Source organism: Neomonachus schauinslandi, chromosome 5, assembly GCF_002201575.2.
Source record: "Neomonachus schauinslandi chromosome 5, ASM220157v2, whole genome shotgun sequence".
Lineage (NCBI taxonomy): Eukaryota > Metazoa > Chordata > Mammalia > Carnivora > Phocidae > Neomonachus > Neomonachus schauinslandi.
In genome coordinates, this window is record NC_058407.1 from 106,208,197 (window position 1) to 106,226,872 (window position 18,676).

The following is an 18,676-nucleotide window of genomic DNA, read 5'->3' on the forward strand; positions in this document are numbered from 1 at the left end:
ATTAATATTTAGCTAGTTCTTTTATTGTGTTGATAAGCAGGTTTCTTAACACTTATCCTTCATAAATGTACTGCATCCAGGTACAATGCAAGGCGTTCTGGTTGATAGGTAATGTAAATAAAAGACATCAGTTTTTTAATACATAACAAATTACCACAAATTTAGTGTCTTTGAGAAACATCCTTTTATTATCTCACAGTTCTGTGTATCAGAGGTCCATGGTGTGACTGGGTTCTCTGTTCAGGATCTCACAAAGCTGAAATTAAGGAGTTGGCTGGCTAACTCTCATCTAGAGCTCGGGGCCTCTTTAAAGCCCATTGCTGTTAATTGGGAGAATTCAATTCGTTGCAGTTATAGTTCTGAGATCTCCATTTTCTTGTTGTCTCTTGGCTGTGAACTGCTCTCAGTGACTTGTTACACCTCAGTTTTTGCATGTGACTCCCTTCCATCTTCAGTGCCAGCAGTGACATGGCAAATCTTCCTGTGCTCTCTCAGACTTCCCCTTCTGCAATTAACCACAGAGGGCTAGAAGCAGATGGGGATCTGCTTTTAAGAGGCTCATTTGATTGGATTAGGCACACCTGAAAAGTCCAGGCTACTCTCTCTATTGGGGTCAGCTGATTAGTAATCATAATTCTGACTTTGTGCTCTGAGTCCCTTTTGCCATGTAAAGTAGCAGTCCCAAGTAGTAGGGTGGAAAATCTTAGGAGGCCATTTTTGGAATTCTCTCTAACACGAGTAATAATACTTCCTAACAAAAGCTTTATGACAGCTTAGGGTGGTTTGGGATTTACCTTTTACTAAGGATTTCTATCAAGTGCTTTTCTCCAGTAAGGCTAGGTATAGATCTAGATTTACTGTTGTGTTTTTCTGGGTTGGAGTTCTTTGGCTGTTTTGGTTTACTTTTATTCGTGGTTTTCTGCCTTTTGGTAGCTGTTAAGACAATTCCCAAACCCTACAGTATAATATAGAAGCTCTCCTACTTAAGGGCAAGTTAGATTCTAAATGGTTTTATGTAAGTCCAAAGTGATTGAGGGGAAATCTAAAATGCCTACATGAATGTATTTCTCCCAGATAGGAAAACCAGTTTTTAAAACCAGGCGTACCGTTGTCCTCATTTCTAATATATATTCTGTCAGGCATCTTTTCAAACATAGACCAATTTTGACTACATTGAAAAATACTGAAGTAGGTCATCTCCATCCCTGATGATCCTCACAAATTTTAGGAGAACTTCTTATTAACCTTGGTGTCTGCACTTAGTAGCCCATCATTTTTTCTTAGATTGTACAGATTGGGAAAGGTCTTACCTGTAGTTTTCTCTGCTTGAAGCATCAGTAACATTTTCACTCTATTCCAAATTAAATCAGACGAATATTTGATTATTGTGATTCTGTAGCTATACACTTTAAAGTTTTTCCATTTTAACCAGTAATTTTATATCCTTGCTTGCTAGTTGATGATTTCATAGATATTGCATCTTTTACATGTTGCATGTTTATTCTTTTTCTTCAGAAATGTCAATAAAGATCTTTATTTTTTATTGTCAATACTTTTTTGGTCATTGTACCATTTTCAATTTTTAAGATAAGCTTTCTTTTTTTTTTTAAACTTACCAGCACTGTTTAAAAATTTGTTTCCTGTTATATGTAATATACATAACTTAAAAGCACATCCATATAAATCTCCTATAAGCTAAACCTTCATAATAAGAACCCATAAACATACAATGTGTATTTCTTTTCCCATGGCTTGGTTTTCTGTCCTTGTTTTTTTTTTTTTTCTTTGTTTGTTTGTCTTAAACATTTTATTTTTAAGTAATTTCTACACCCAACATGGGGCTTGAACACACAACCCTGAGATCAAGAGTTTCGTGTTCCACTGACGGAGCCAGCAAGCTGCCCCTCTTTTTCTCGTTTCTAATGAGAGTCATCTGCAGTGGCCCTCAGCAGGACCAGGACACACAGGATGAGGGCCTAAGGTAGGGGGAGGTGAGAGCCCAGACAGAAAAAGACTAGACAGCAAGAGTTGAGGGGGAGCAGAGACAGAAGAAAGGAAGGTGGATTTTGCAGCCCAGTGTCAAGACCCCCAAAATAATAAAACAGTGTTACTCCTCCTTTCCAAGTGGGTAATTTTCTTTCTTAGAAAATGGTTGATGGTGTGTGTCCTGCTGCTGTGGGTAATCTTTACATCCCCATTGTAGAACTCATTGTTTTGGACCCACTACACAATAGAATTAATAGTGTTAAAATTAAAAATTAAGCCCAAGCATAGGTAGCACCTTTAATAGAGAAAATGAACCAAAATAAATGATTTTGCTGCTGGCCAACACTGTCTTTTGGTTGTAACAGAGTTCAGAACTTTTGCTCTGGAGCAGTTTTGTTTTTTGTCTGAGAATTTTTATAAGTGGGAAGTTCATAATAGAGGAATTTTTATATCCTGGCTCCCTAAAGAGTAACTTAAGGAAAAGATGACTTTGGAGAAGACAATGTTTAAATCTAAAACTGGCCTTCTCCAGTTATTTCCCATTTTTTGTTTTTTAAAGTGCCTTGTCTAAAACCAAATCATAATTGAATCCTGTAGGGGTTAGGTGTTCTTCCTAAGGCCCAAATATTTCCAGGGTGGTTAGATATTTGAATAGGTTAGAGAAAAATAGCATATTTAGAAATATCTTTTAGACAGTTAAGTGGCATTATACAGTGGTTAACTGAGACCCCAAACTATGGTGAGTTAAAAAATTAAAAGATTTATTAAGGTAGACTCCATTGAAAAGAAACACACAAGTACATCTTCACTGATGATGTCAAACAGTATATAAATCCTGTATATGGATTGAAATGGGAAAGTCTCCCTGTATTCCCTGCCCTGCACAGATCCTTTTTCCCTAAGTGGAAAGAAGGTAAGTCCTGTAGTGTGTCCTTTCAGCCAATTTTGTTTACATGTACATGCAGTGGATGTATTGAGATCCTAATTTTGGTGATACAAAACATTTGGGCACATGATTAGCATATCATGCTGAAATTATGGTATTGAATCATGTTAATTTTTCAGTATCAAGTTGTGTATTCTAGAAATAAGTATTATGGCTTCAGGAAAAAAAAAGCAAATATGATAGATGAAAATTCTTGAAGTATTCAGAACTTAAAGATCTTAAATGCATCAACACCTAAGCCAAAAAAATTGTTGATCTAGATCCTGCCTAAATTTAATCTTTGTTAAAAAAAATTGAAATTTAAGTGTAGTATACACACTGACAGTAACACACAGGTGAATTTTCATAACATGAACGTAACCATGTACCCAATAAATAGCACTCCTAGCATCCCAGAAGCACCCCACATGCCCCCTCAGTCACTAGGGGTAACTACTCTCTTCACTTCTAATACGCTTAATTCTGACAACAATTTTATATTTGTTTTTACTAGGGTAAGATTGTGATGAGTAATTGAGATTGAATATAAATGTATGATAAAACAAATCTCCTATGTGGCGAATTAGGACTTTTTTTTTTCCCTTAGGAATTTATAGCTGAAACCTCCAAGCTAGATCCAGGAGCTCATCTAATTATTTTGGAGCACCTTTCTTCTGTATTCATACCTTGCTCCTTCTCCTTTCCCCGAACTATTATCAATTCTCTTAAAATTTGTGTCCAGATAAATTTCTAAATTCTTTCTTAGGTGATGTATGTTGAAATTTCTATTTTCTTTGTAATATAGGTTAATATTTTTATGTTATTGTTGGTAAATAGTTCTTATATACTTTTTTAAAATCTATTTATAAAGGTTCATTATATCTCGTTTAAAGTAATCGTAATAGTTTGTTTCTTACTGTATATTTTTTTTTCTACAAAAAAACCTGGCACGGGAGCGCCTGGGTGGCTTCAGCTCAGGTCATGATCTCATGGCCCTGGGGTTGAGCCCCGAGTTGGGCTCCCTGCTGAAAAGGGAGTCTGCTTCTCCCTCTCCCTCTGCCCCCCATTCATGCTGTCTCTGTCAAATAAATAAAATCTTCAAAAAACAAAAACCTGGCACAGCAATATTACACTATATGGATATTTTTGCGCTTTTTTTTACTGTAAAAATTTTTTCAGTTTATATTTAGCACAATAGTATACTGAAGAATGTATACATATATACATGAAGATGTTTTATTATTTACTAATTATATATAATTAAAAACAAGTAAAAGGATTTAGAAGGATCCTGGGAAAGTCTGACCAAAATCTACCCATCCCTGACCTCATATGGAGAGGGCTGCTTGTTCTTTCTGAAGTAAGGATGCTAGGTAAACAGAGCACATGATATTAATTCCCTACCTCCCTTCCATCACCAAGTGTTTCATAAGTGCCTCTTATGTGCCAGGAATTGTGCTTTGGAGCTGGGACTCTAGAGATGATTAAGAACAGGCTAGTGTGGATGACAAAGGTATAAATAATTTCTATTGTATAAAAGTAAGTTCTATAGAAGAAGAATGTATAAAATGTTATGGAGATATAGAAGAGGAACAATCTTCATCCTACTTCTATATATATATATATTTTTAAAGATTTATTTATTTGACAGACAGAGACACAGCAAGAGAGGGAACACAAGCAGGGGGAGTGGGAAAGGGAGAAGCAGGCTTCCCGCTGAGCAGGGAGCCCGATGCGGGGCTCGATCCCAGGACCCTGGGATCACGACCTGAGCCCAAGGCAGACGCTTAACGACTGAGCCACCAGGCGCCCCTGTATATTTTTTTATAATGAAAGTTTGTTTCTTAAAATTTTTTAAGATTATTATTATTTTTAGTAATCTCTACACCCAAGATGGGGCTTGAACTCACAACTCTGAGATCAAGAGTCATATGCTCTTCCAACTGAGCCAGCCCGGCGCCCCCCTACCTCCATATTTTTAAGCAAAATTTTTATTTTGAAATATTTCCCGATCCTTATATTAAGTATATTGAATATATTTATAATATAAGTAAAAGTATATTAAGTATATTAAATACTTGACTCCATCCCAAATAACCTTATTTTCAGTTTTTATCTGCATCTCTAATTAGGCTGTTCTCAGATTGCTTCATGTATGCTTTATCTTCAACATCTGTTCAGTGATGCATAGTTTATGAAGCACTTTAACATTCATGAACTTATTTGGGTCTTAAAAGGATTCTGTAGAGATATCAAGAGAGGGTTTATTACCCTTAGCTTAGAGATGAGGAAATGGCAATGCAGAAAGGTTAAGAGACTTGGTCAGGATCACTGGCTAGTAAAACTAAAGTCTCAATCAGATCCCATTTCCTCTGTCTCCTGATTTTTTTTTTTAAGATTTTGTTTATTTATTTGAGAGAGCATGAGAGGAGGGAGGGTCAGAGGGAGAAGCAGACTCCCTGCTGAGCAGGGAGCCGGATGCGGGACTCGATCCTGGGACTCCAGGATCAGGACCTGAGTTGAAGGCAGTCGCGTAACCAACTGAGCCACCCAGGCACCCTCTGTCTCCTGATTAAGAACTGTCTGCTACAGCGTATCTACCACTTGTGATACTTAGCAAGGTAGTTAGTTGGTACTCAAAAACTTAATTAATTGATATTACTATTCATACTATAATTCTTTCTAATGGAATAAATACTGAAGGATAGTGTGTAGGTTGTAGGATGTTATGAGTACTATGATGTGGGAAAATGTGTCAAATGAGTAGTTTTTGTAACTTGTTTCTCAGAATTGCATAGACATATCTGCTTGTGATATTCCATAGCCCTTTGTTGATATTATGCTTATGTCCATCCTTACATAAACCTTATTTTGTAGATTTCTGGGTAACTTGATTTACCAGAATGCCGCTCTGAATTTTAAGCTCTTTGACAAGAACAGTTTTCCTTACAATGCTGTCTAATAATCCTCAAGAAATATTTGTTGAAGGATTAAATGAATAACACTTATAGTGCTTTTTAAAGTAAGCATGGCTTTTTTTTTTTTACTTTTTCTATATCTGTATAATCTTAAATTGCCTGAAAGGATTTTTCATTTTTTAATGGCAAACTTGAGGTAAATCTCTTATTTTAAAGTAATATCTCCCCAATGAATATGAAAACCTTAACAATTTAACTAGAGATATCTATGCTTTATGTGTGGCCTATCCTGAACCCCTTGGAGAAAGACTTTATACAGAAACTAAGATTTTTTTGGAAAATCACGTACGGCATTTGCACAAGGTAAGGAGTGGTACAGACATGATATAAATATGTTTGTAGCTGGGTAGTTATTATTAGACTAGTTTACTGTTTTCCAGTGCAGAACTTATATCAGGTTAAGGTTATTTGCTTTGTTTCCTAAATAGCATTTTTCTGATTATATATATTTAAGGTTTATGAGTTAAGCATTATGTTGTTAGATTCTCAGTTTAGTTATTCAGCATCATATAACTAGTAACTGAAATAGTGGGGTTTCAAATCAAGGTTTGTTCAACTTTAAAATTTGCTTCTATGTCCTCTGGATGGTGTTTATTATAGAACCGTTTTCTATCTTTATTATTTCAGCCATTTAGCTGCCTCTTCATATCCTACATAAAATCTTACAAAAACCTAAAATGAAAAAGGGAAATGGCAAATTAAAAAGCATGATAGAAACTGTCCCTGTGACCACTTATTTTAGTTAGTATGCCATATATACAAGGGCAACACCATGGACTTGATCTGTGTATGAACAAAGAATTTGCGGGATTTGGCTACAGACAGTATTTCTTATTTTGGACTACTGATCTGATCAGGAACTGGAAGAGATCACTTATTGTCTGGGCTAGAAACTTGACTCTACCTTACATTAGCTGTGTGACCATAGGGAACTCACTTAATCTCCCTTATGGATTAAAATTTAAGTTTGTTTATCTTTAAAATGGAGATACAGTAGAGGATATGCTAAGCAAAATAAGTCAGAAAGACAATTATCATATGGCTTCACTCGTGGAATTTAAGAAACAAAATAGGGGTCATAGAGGAAGGGAGGGAAAAATAATGTAAGATGAAATCAGAGAGGGAGATAAACCATAAGAGACTGTTTTAACTCTAGGAAACAAACTGAGGGTTGCTGGAGGGGAGAGGGGGGGGGGGTGGGGGTTAACTGGGTGATCATTAAAGAGGGCACTTCATGTAATGAACACTGGGTGTTATATGCAACTGATGAACTAATGAATTCTACCTCTGAAACTAATAATACACTGTATGTTAATTAAATTTAAATAAAATGGAGATACAATAACACTATATAATACTGTGTCTAACCTTGGATGTGGCTAGGTGCAGATACATTTTAAAGTGGTGATAACCCCAGAGCGCAATTGATCATGTGATGTTTCCCTTTTAAAACTTTTGAAGGAAATGCTCTACTTTTTATTATACATGGCAGATACATTTTAGTGTTCTAATATGTGCATTTGTCAGCTCATGGAAGCAGTTTTGATAACAGATACTTTAAATTGTTGTTACAGTGTTTAATAATTTAGTTTTAAAGTTAAAGTTCTGCTATGATAATCTAGTGAACTTTGGTTATACCATAATTGTTACCTGTGTAAGGCACTTACAAATTTTGCAGTTTTATATTTTAGCATGGGTTGTGTTTTTTTAGATGTTTTATTTGAAATACTTTCAGACTTACAGAAAAGTTGCAAAAATAATACAGAATTCCTATATCCTTTTTACCAGCTTAAGGTTAACATCTTGTATAACAGTGGTACATTTATTAACACTAGGAAATTAACATTGGTATAATTGCACTTTAAAATGATGTGAAATAGTTTTACGAATGTTTAGAATACTTACATAATTGTATACCATATGTTTTCTCAGATCCTGTGACAAAAAAGAAGTTGGCTAATATGTTGATAACTAAGTAAATTATTAACATAGCCAACAGATTTGAAGCAGTTTCACCTGTGAGAAGAAAATTTTATTTGGGGGAGGGAACTTTTTTAATTACTAAAGTATTGTATTGCCGTTTTATTTATTTATTTATATTTTTTCTATTTTTCTAAGATTTTATTTATTTATTTGTCAGAGAGAGAAGGAGAGAGAAACAGAGAGCAAGCACAAGCAGGGGGAAGCGGCAGGCAGAGGGAGAAGCAGGCTCCCCGCTGAGCAGGGAGCCCGATGCGGGACTCGATCCGAGGACCCCGGGATCATGACCTGAGCCGAAGGCAGCCGCTTAACTGACTGAGCCACTCAGGCGTCCCAGCATTGCCGTTTTAGATAATTTAGAACATACAGATAAGCAAAAAGAAGAAAATTATCACCGAAACAATACTCATACTTCCAGAATTAGCTACTATGAATATTTTTGATTATCTATACTTAAATACATCTGTTTGGGCATATGTTAATATATATATACATATATATATATAAAATTTGATATTTGTCCTTAGCATATTTTTGCTTTGTGTAGACGTCCATTTTTATTAGAAAACAGAATCATATTATACACTTTATAATCTTTTTGATTTTAATAATAAGTCTCTTTCTTTGTCATTAAATGGACTTTTATAATCCTGGCAATGATTGTAAAATTTTTCATTGTGTGGAGATACTACGATTTGTTTAAATATTGTCATACTGGGGGTTGGGAGGATGCGTTAGCCTGGTGATGGGTAATAAAGAGGGCACGTTCTGCATGGAGCACTGGGTGTTATGCACAATCATGGAACACTACATCAAAAACTAATGATGTAATGTATGGTGATTAACATAACAGTAAACACACACACACAAAAAATAGTGTCATACTGCTGGGCATATGGATTATTTGCAATATATATAATTTGTTTTTATAAACAATGAATGCTTCTATGAACATCCTGGTATCTAAATTATTTTTGTGTAGCTGAGTTTTTTATAGGATAAATACCTAGATACAGAATTATTAAGTCATAGGTCATGAACATTTTTTATTGTTTTGCTATATAGTAACAAATTGTTCTTGTATTTATTCACCCAGCAGCAGCAGTTTCTAAGTGTGCTTTTCCCCCCAGCATTATTAGTAGTAGTTGCTATTTTTAATTAATTTATTAATATGAGAGGCAAAAAAGATACTATATATAGGTTGTTTCTGTCTCTTGAGCCTTAATTATTAAAATTCCAAGTTTAAAACCATAGCATTTCAGCAGAGAATTAATTAGATGGAAATTGAGGTCATGACTTGCTTAAAGTCATATGGACAGTTAATGAAAGAACTGAGATAAAAGAACCTAATATCTTTTGAATATCAGTCCAGTGTATTTTTACTGTTAGACTAGATTTCCTTCAAAAATAACTTTTAAAAAGTTAGATTTCAGATTTAAGCTTGATTTTTATTTTTCAAAAAGTAACAGATTTCTGTTAAGTAAATATAAAACAACTTATTTGGGGAATATAGAAAAGGTGTCAATTTTCATAAATAGTCTTATTGACATAAGTGAATAATTCAGAGTAATGATATATTTTTATAACTAGCAGGATGATCAAAAGTGAGGGATTTGAGGAAGCACACAGATATGTGGCAGTAGAATTACATCCTCTTTTAAACTGATCTTAATATGGTATTCTAGCCCAAAGATAACCTCACACCATCACATTTTATCCTTTTAGAGAATGAAACTGTTTACTCTCTAGTATGGATGAATGCTTTATTTTCATATCTAAGACACACTTTTTTCTGGTCGTTTCAATTTTACTAAAAGCAGTTAAATTAGAATATAATTTGTAAATGTAATTTAGACTACTTTTTAGAACATTCATTTTTTATAAATTTCATAGCTTACAAATGAAAATCATTAGTGCTTCCCAAGTAAAAATATATTTCTTCTTTATATAGAGAGTTCTGGAGTCTGAAGAGCAAGTACTTGTTATGTATCATAGGTATTGGGAGGAATATAGCAAAGGTGCAGACTATATGGACTGCTTGTATAGGTAAGTATGCCTTTAAACTCTTTGACAACCTAAACAGTGTTGCCTGTATTCAGTAATTGAAGGAGTTTTGGGTTTTGGCTTTTTGTTTTTAAATTTTTAAATAAACGAACAAAACTAAAGCATTTTTTAGTCAATGGACTTTGCTATGGGGAAATGTCTGTAGTCTGGGTCATGTGAGTCTTTGGGAGCTAGGCAGTATATGGAAAGTTATTCTCCTGAAAACTAAAACTGTATTTAATTTCATAGTTCTATTTTTTTTGTATTGTCTGGGACTCTCTCTCTCTCTATATATGGCACATGTTAGATCTTGACAGAGTTCCGAAGTGCAACTTCAGCTTGGATGAAACTTGGTGGAGTAAATCCAAACCCATGTTCCCCTCCTGTGTGCTCTTACTTGACTCTAAGATCCAGTATTTTATGCTTCATGGAAACACTTAGTTAAAGCACTCAGCAGTTGTTCTCTTGAAGTTCTACCTTATCCTTTAGGCATTATATTAAATTACCTACAGTGTCATAATGTCCTATGATCTCTCACATTTTCCTGCCTCTCCTTGTGCTGTCGTATCTGTCTGGATTGCTTGTCTTCCTTTCTCTGAATGACGAATTCTCATGTGTTTCTTCACCATTCCCGTCTCTGAACTTCCCTCTTCCTTGTTCTACGCAGTCTCCTATTTAGATCTTTTGTGTTAGCTGTCACTCCTGCATGTTCCTGTGGTACTCTGCGCTGATCCTTTCTAACCCATTCACATAGACAATGGAAATAAATTCCTGGGTACATAAGGCAGAAGCCTATTTACCGAAGAATAGTGGATAAATAAGGAATAGTGTCATTAAGTCACCTGGGCCTTTGACACTTGGAATGAGAGTGTCTGCTCTTGAAATGGTTGTGGCCTGCGATGGAGGCGGTGATAATTTTGGCCTATGCATTGTGGCATGGGCAGAGATGGATCCCTGCCTCAGTTTCTCACTGGGGAGAAACTCCTTACTTCTCCCCAGTGAGAAACTGAGGAGTGAAGCTGGGTGTCAGAGTATTATCTGTACAGTTATTCCATGCATTGCTGGACTACCACACTGAAGCCAGGGCTTGGTTCTCTTGGTGTGTTTGTCCTTTGTCACTGGTTCATGTTCCTGTAGGTTTTTATAACAACACTGGAGTTTACTTACTGTAAGTTGCCTCTGTTAGAAACTGGAGCTTATTCCAACCTCCATTAGCTTTTATTTCTTCTTAGAAGAGCCAAATGTAATAAAATCAGAAGCCAGCAGTTGCTGACAAGCACAAGGTTTACCGTGGCTTTGGCTTTTATAAAAGTGTTTGCCATACATAAAACATCCTGACATTTCATGGTTGTTTTTTTTTTCCCTCGTCCACCAAAGTAAGATAGTCATGAATAGAACTTTTAAGAATTCCCTAGCTAGGGTGCCTGGGTGGCTCAGTCGTTAAGCGTCTGCCTTCGGCTCAGGTCATGATCCCAGGTTCCTGGGATCGAGTCCCACATCAGGCTCCCTGCTCCGCGGGAAGCCTGCTTCTCCCTCTCCCTCTCCCTCTCCCCCTGCTTGTGTTCCCTCTCTCGCTGTGTCTCTCTCTGTCAAATAAATAAAATCTTAAAAAAAAAAAAAAAAAAAGAATTCCCTAGCTAAATTGTGGAGGAGAATTAGAGGAATTTTAAGGATAAGTGTGAGAGCACATGCATGCCTTTGGCCACATGCTTGGGCCACTGGTATATAGATGACTTAAGAGAGTATTTAGAATATATGCCAGTACAGTATGCTGTGTGCAGTGGGTTCCCTCTTGAGCTGAGACATTTTAGTAAAGATTTAAATTGGTTTTCTTTCTCTTTTTTTTTTTTAGTTTTCTATGTTCTCCTGCATCAAAATCAATAATTTGGTACTATTTAAATTAATACTAATATTAATAATAGGTACTGTTAGTGAAGTTTTATTAAATATATATGCTATATACACAAATGTATGTGTGTATATAAACCATATGAGGTAGTTGGTGTCTCCAAATTTGCAGCTGAGGAAACTAGGCTCTCCGAGAGGTCATTTAAGACTTTGCTCAAGGTCACTCAGCTACAAAAAAAAATCACAATTTAAACCCAGATCAGCCCAATTAAACCTATTTCACTTCTTCATTCTACTTTAGTCTCATTCTGGATACACTCTTTTAGTCATTTAGATAGATTCTGTTCTCATCCCTTATCTTACACTATGCATTCTTTCTAAAATGATTTCAGTTACTCCTGGTTTTAGCTACAACCTGTATGTTGCTAACCACCAAAATATGTGTTTATCCCAGGTGGTCTGAGTTTCAGAGGAGTATTTTTTTACCTAGCCTGCCTATACCTTCAGGGTATTCCATGGGTACATTACAGTACTGAAGATTTCAAAACTGAGCTTGTTATCTTTTACATACACACTGTCCCCAGTATTATTTTTATTATTATTATTATTATTTTTTTAAGTAGGTTCCATGCCCAGCATGGTGTCCAGTGCAAGGCTTGAACTCACGACCCTGAGATTCAGACCCAAGCTGAGATCAAGAGTCAGACACTTAACCAATTGAGCCACCCAGGCGCCCCAGTATTACTAATTTTAATTGGTAGTAATACTGTACATCCAGACATAGATGCCAGAAGTCTCACTTATCCTTTCTTCACTTACGGTTGTCCTCTCTACCTGATCCCTATTGGTCAGGTCCTCCAGATGTCTCTTAAATTCATTATTTCCTTTGCATTGCAAGCTTTTTATCGTTTCTCACCTGAACTATTAATGATAAAGTCCCTGTAACCAGTCTTCTGGCCTTTGATTTCAGATTTATTCTATTTACTGAATTCATGTTATTTTTTTCTAACATGCACATCTGATCACTCTCTGAAATCATGTAGTAACCTTCCACTGTCTGTAGCAAAGACTTAGAACTAATGGCTCATGGGATTCACTTATAGAGAATTTTATTTGACCACTGGGATGTTGGCATCATGTGGCTGATCATCATTTATTTAATTATATTGGTAGAATAGATGGTAAAATCCTTTTCAAAGAGGCAATAATTAGATGAAAACTGCTTAATGGTAGTTTTTAATTGTGGGGTACTGAGGTTATCCAGGCTAGCTAATCATTTTTAGTCATACTCTATAAGGAAATCTGTGTAAAGAAATATAAAGGAAAAATTCAGTTTTGTTTTAAAAGTATTTTTTAACACTTTTATGAAGTAATTTCTAGCCTCTTCTTTATTCTGATTGATTTATATGATGGATATGCATTAGCATAGGTAATTTAAGGATTCTGACTTCAAAGAAATTAATGATATTCCTGCGTCAGGTTTCCCAGTACTACATATCTCTTTAGACCCTGCTGGCTCTTGAAGTGTAGTACGTAAGATATTAGCTGGGGAACTAACAACTCTTGAAATCCAGTAGGTATTAGCATGAGAACAATTTTTGTAATGGAATTTCCTAAGACAGATTGAAATGCTTGGTTTCTCTGAGGCTTCAAAATTTTGGCTATTCATTATTGTCAAGTACTATTTTTAATTGTGTCAGTGCTAATATTCCAGGAAAGCAAAGGATACTTATTAAACACTTTGTTGGTGAAATAAATTATAAAAACATTATAAAAATTATAAAAACTATTGCATTATATGTGAGCAGAACAGCCAGGTATTGCCTGTGTGGTAGAGTATAAAATATTCTAAGAAATTATTGGGACCTGATTCTTTCATGATTTCCTAGAACATATGTCTTTATTTAAAAACAAATGTGTGATGAATAAAATTGACTGTAAAATACTCCAGTGACTTAGAAGTTAAGAATTGTATCCACATCAAAATGAAAAATTGCACTGTTTACATTTTAAGTTATATCTTTAAATTATTTTAAAAGCTTGTCTATCAAGCTTAAACTTAACATCAGGAGTAGAAATCTGGAATGAGAAAGATACAGTTAACGTAAGTTCAAGTTTTATTCCATGAGGTAAAGAGAATAGTGACTTGTCCTATCAGATATAAAACATAAAGCTCCACTAAAGCAGTATGCTGGCTCAAGAATATACACATAGATCTTTGAAACGGAACAGTGATTCCAGACCTCTGCAGATCTAGCAGCTGCTTGTTCAGCATTAACAAACCACTATCCTAAGAAGTTTATACTTAACTCTATAGGTACAAAGGAGCTACTTAGTACTCTGAATAGGTGAGTAAATTTTAGATGAATTAGAGACGGCGGAAACAGGAAATAGAGACCAGTCATGGGAGTGTTGCACATGATTAAAGCAGAGATTAAACAAAAGGCATTGGAAGAGAGAAGGAAACTAATGGGAGAGGATGAGTAGTAGTTTAGGAGGACGTGAAGAGCAGCTGATTAAAGGAGTAAAATGGAAGGATGAGAGATAAATGTTTCTAATCTTTTAGTGGGATTACTGGGATGGCCATGGTACCACAGACCAAAAAAAGAAACTGGTTTGGTGCAAAGGATCCATATAGGAAGGCACATATAAATGGTAAAGATACGACAATTAAATTCCCACTACTCAGGGAGCACATGTTACTGTTGAAATATTGTATTTGTTTATGTTTGTATATTCTACCGGATTTGTAAACTCTGTGCAGGAAGCCCACATTTTTGTTTTTCATCTTTCTGTCCCTGGGGCCTGGCACACTGCCTGATTTGGAGTCCACACTTGGTCAATACTTGTTGAATGAGAGAGGGAGAACTTGAGAAATTTCTGTGCCAGCTCTGTCACCCACTAGCAGATTGACCATTGGCGAGTTCTTTAAGCTCTCTAAGCTGCAGTTTTCTTACATATAAAAGGAGGGTCATAGTAGTACCACACATATCTACTTCATAGTATTCAGCCACATAAAATGCTTAGGGGTATGCCTGACACATGACACGAGCTCCGTAAATGTTAGTGATTACTTTTATTTCCTGGCATTTGTGGCTTTTATGATCTGGCTCCAGGCTGCTTTTCTAAGTTTGTATTCCAATATTAGCTTTTGCTCTCCCTGCTGTCTAGAATGCTATCCATTTATGTATTCAGTAGTTCATCAAGGAAGTATTTTTTGAGGACTTCATATTTACCTGCCGCTGGTTCTGGATGCTGTGTAAGCAAGGTCCTTGCTTTGTAGTTCTTATATTCTAGAGAGGCAACAGATGTACGGAGCAAGTAAGCAAATAAAAGAATTGAATTATTTCACAAAGTAGTAAGCACCGTGAAAAATATAAAACAGTTGCGTTTAATTACTTTAATGGGATGGGAAGTTAAAGTTCATTTGGATTGGTATCAGATCAGGCCTGAGAGAAGTGTGTTTGAGCCTAATGACAGAGGCCAGAGGTTAAAAGATCTCTCCACTTTATATATCCTATTTCAGTCCAGATCTCCCAGATGTTCTCTCTCTACCTCTTTCTTCTGTCTCTCTGAGTCCTATTCCCTTTTCTTCAATTGGAAGGCATGGTTGAAAAGCCAGCATGAGGGGCGCTTGGGTGGCTCAGTTGGTTAAGCGACTGCCTTCGGCTCGGGTCATGATCCTGGAGTCCCGGGATCGAGTCCCGCATCGGGCTCCCTGCTCGGCGGGGAGTCTGCTTCTCTCTCTGACCCTCCTCCCTCTCATGCTCTATGTCTCTCATTCTCTCTCTCTCAAATAAATAAATAAATAAATCTTAAAAAAAAAAAAAAAGAAAAGCCAGCATGAAATTAGGTGGATATACTACTAGAGAGAATGGAAGGAAGGGTGAAATGGCATTTTGAAGGAAAAATATAATAGGACATTTTAACATATGGGTAGAGGAGACTAAAATGTCAAAGGGAGTACCAAGGTTTTAAGCCTTGGAGTCTAGAGGCTTGTAGTTAGCGTGGGAGTGCAACTTTTGTAAATGGTTTATCTGTACAGCTTTGGAGTTAATTCCAGGAATTGTGTTTTTCATTGTCTCCTAGAGTTGTTGGTGGAGTTATGCAGTTGAAATTTTTGTTGTCTTTGTTTTCAGTTTCATTTGTCTGCAAACATGAAGTGGACTTTCATTTTGATGCAGTCAACACTAGGAAGTGTGTGTTTTACTATAGAGATTTCGTGGCTTTTGCCTATTTGTGTTGTCTATAGCTATTTACACATGGCAGAACCTTTCAAGTCAGTACTTTTAGGTGGTGAGCATTATAGGCATTATAGTGAAATCTAAGATTGTGAAAAGTGAGTGCTAGAATATTTTGAGCCCTTCCTACACATTTTATTTACTTTAAAGAAATCTGTATTCATCTCAGTAATTTGTAGAGTTCATTACAGTTATTAGTCTTAGAATATGTCAAAACATTATAAAGCTGTTTTCCTCTGGTAGACAAAGTGATCTTACATTAGTCAGTTTTGCCCTTCTTACTTAAGTACTTCTTACTGTCTATAATAGTCTATTTCATTTTCTTACCTACTAATCTGATCTCTTTTTGTTGTTTAAAAATGAAAAGTTACATCTTTTCCTGGTGATAGATATAAATTGAAGGACTGACCTGAGTTTTATCGTTTAACTATTTCTTGGTTTAATTCTTTGCAAAGTGAACTTATCCTGACTTTCTAAGAAGAATCTGGGAATGAGCAAATTATATTGTAGAAGGATTGTAGAAGCTCCTTGGGTAGGAGCTGTTGGGCTGTATGAGTACTGGAAATTTTTAGAGCAAAACCCTTGAGTTTTTTAAAGTGAGACTGAGGTAATAGGGTTTTTTCCCCCTACTCTAGAGGTTATTCTTTTGCTCTTAAAGCCTTCGGCTGATACCTTTGATCCTTTTAAATTATATTTCTAACTTCTGCAGAATTTCTTTGGATATATTACCACACTCTTCTGTAGTTGATTTATAACCCTAAAATTATTATTTTCAAGTTGCAAGTTATTTGTTTTCCTGCTGATTTTAACATAGTGTCCAATGGTACTATATTTGTTTTTCAGGTATCTCAACACCCAGTTTATTAAAAAGAATAAATTGACAGAAGCTGACCTTCAGTATGGCTATGGTGGTGTAGATATGAATGAACCACTTATGGAAATAGGAGAGGTAGGAAATTCTTTAAATGACTGGCAAACATGAGAGTGTTTTTATATATATATTGAGGGAATTTGATTCACTGTCTTTTTTTTAAGGACACCATGTTGACTATCTTAACATTGTCAAGATTTAAAACATCCTAAATGTTAAGTTAATAAAACACTGCAGTGATTTCCTAAGAATCTTCACATAGATAACAGAAGAGATATGATTAGTATTATTTTAATAATTAAATTAATGATGGATGAATAAATGACTGTTAATAGTTCCACTATGTGAAAAAGCTCATAAAAAGTCTTTAGGAAAATACTTTCTAAGAGTATTCAGAAAATACTCTTGAGATTCTTGTAGTTAAAAAGTGCAAAAGTCAAGGCGCCTGGGTGGTTCAGTTAGTTGAGCATCCGACTCTTGATTTCAGCTTAGGTCGTGATCTCAGGGTTGTGGGGTTGAGCCCTCTGTCGGGCTCTATGCTGGGTGTGGAGCCTGCATAGGATTCTTTCTCTTGCTCCCTCTCCTTCGGCCCCTCCCCCCACCTAATGTGCATGCATGCTCCTTCTCTTTAAAAAAAAAAAAAGTGCAAAGGTCATAGGCTTAAAAGAGATCCTAAAAGAGAGGATATACAGATTTATGGATATAACAAATTTAACTTTAAAAAGTAATTAAAGAAGTTCAGAGTTGTAAAACAATGAAGTGTGGAGATCAGTAGTTCTTTCAGATTCTTGAGGTACAGTACAGATTTAAATGTGGAAAATTACATAAAGCATATATTCACTGTGAAAGAAATACTCCAGTACAATGTTTGTTTATTCATGTAATATGTATTTATTGAGTAGCCAGGTACTGGTGATACAATGGTGAACAGACAGAAGGTCTCTGTCCTCATGGGGAAGCAATGCCAAATAAGAATAGAAATTAATGTGAAATTGTGGTGAGTGTTAATGAAAGAAATAAACAGCTAAGATGCGGCATTAATAGAAATTTTATTTAGAATAATCCTTTTGGAAAGAAATTTGTCGTTGTCTTTCAGTAGACTTCAAAATGCGTAATATCTGTTAACCAGATAATCCCATGTCTGGTAATCTGTACTGTGAAAATAATAAATAACAGGAAAAAAGTTCAAATATTTAAAAGTGTTCCTTGTGGCGCGCCTGGGTGGCTCAGACGTTAAGCGTCTGCCTTCGGCTCAGGTCATGATCCCAGGGTCCTGGGATTGAGCCCCGCTGAGCAGGGAGCCTGCTTCTCCCTCTCTCTCTGCCTGCTGCTCCTCCTGCTTATTATACTCACGCTCTCTCTCTGTGTCAAATAAATAAATAAAATCTTTAAAAATTAAATATTATTGAACAACCCGTTTCTTATACCATATACAAAAACAAACTTAAAGTGGGTTAAAGATCTAAACATGAGATCTGAACAATTTAATTAATGCCTAAAAAGCAATAATAAACTATTGGGACTACACCAAAATAAATAATTATTGTCAATAAGGGTGACTAATGGGTAGACCATCTAAATGTCTAATATCCAACAGTAAAAACTATACATAGATGAATATGTACAGTATGATTTTGTTACGAAGGCAAAGAGATAAATTAGTAGTAGAAAATAGTTCATAGAAACTTTAATAAAGGGGAAAATATTTCATGAAAAAATCTGGACACATTGTATGTTTAATAGAAATAAAACTATAGGGGAAAAAGGATGTAGAGTAACAGATTAGTGGGAAATAGTAGTTGCT

At 35.6% G+C, this 18,676-nt stretch overlaps 1 protein-coding gene across 5 annotated transcripts in view; it reads left to right on the plus strand.

Moving 5' to 3' along the window:
- Positions 1-18,676, plus strand: part of CUL2 (cullin 2) — a 103,918-nt gene that overhangs the window by 26,038 nt on the left and 59,204 nt on the right. For all 5 annotated transcript variants that reach the window (XM_021686028.2, XM_044914979.1, XM_021686029.2 and 2 more), the window contains exons 3-5: positions 6,090-6,192; positions 9,821-9,915; positions 16,845-16,950. In XM_021686028.2, the coding sequence (XP_021541703.1) occupies positions 6,090-6,192; positions 9,821-9,915; positions 16,845-16,950 (304 nt within the window). The remainder of the gene's footprint in view (positions 1-6,089; positions 6,193-9,820; positions 9,916-16,844; positions 16,951-18,676) is intronic.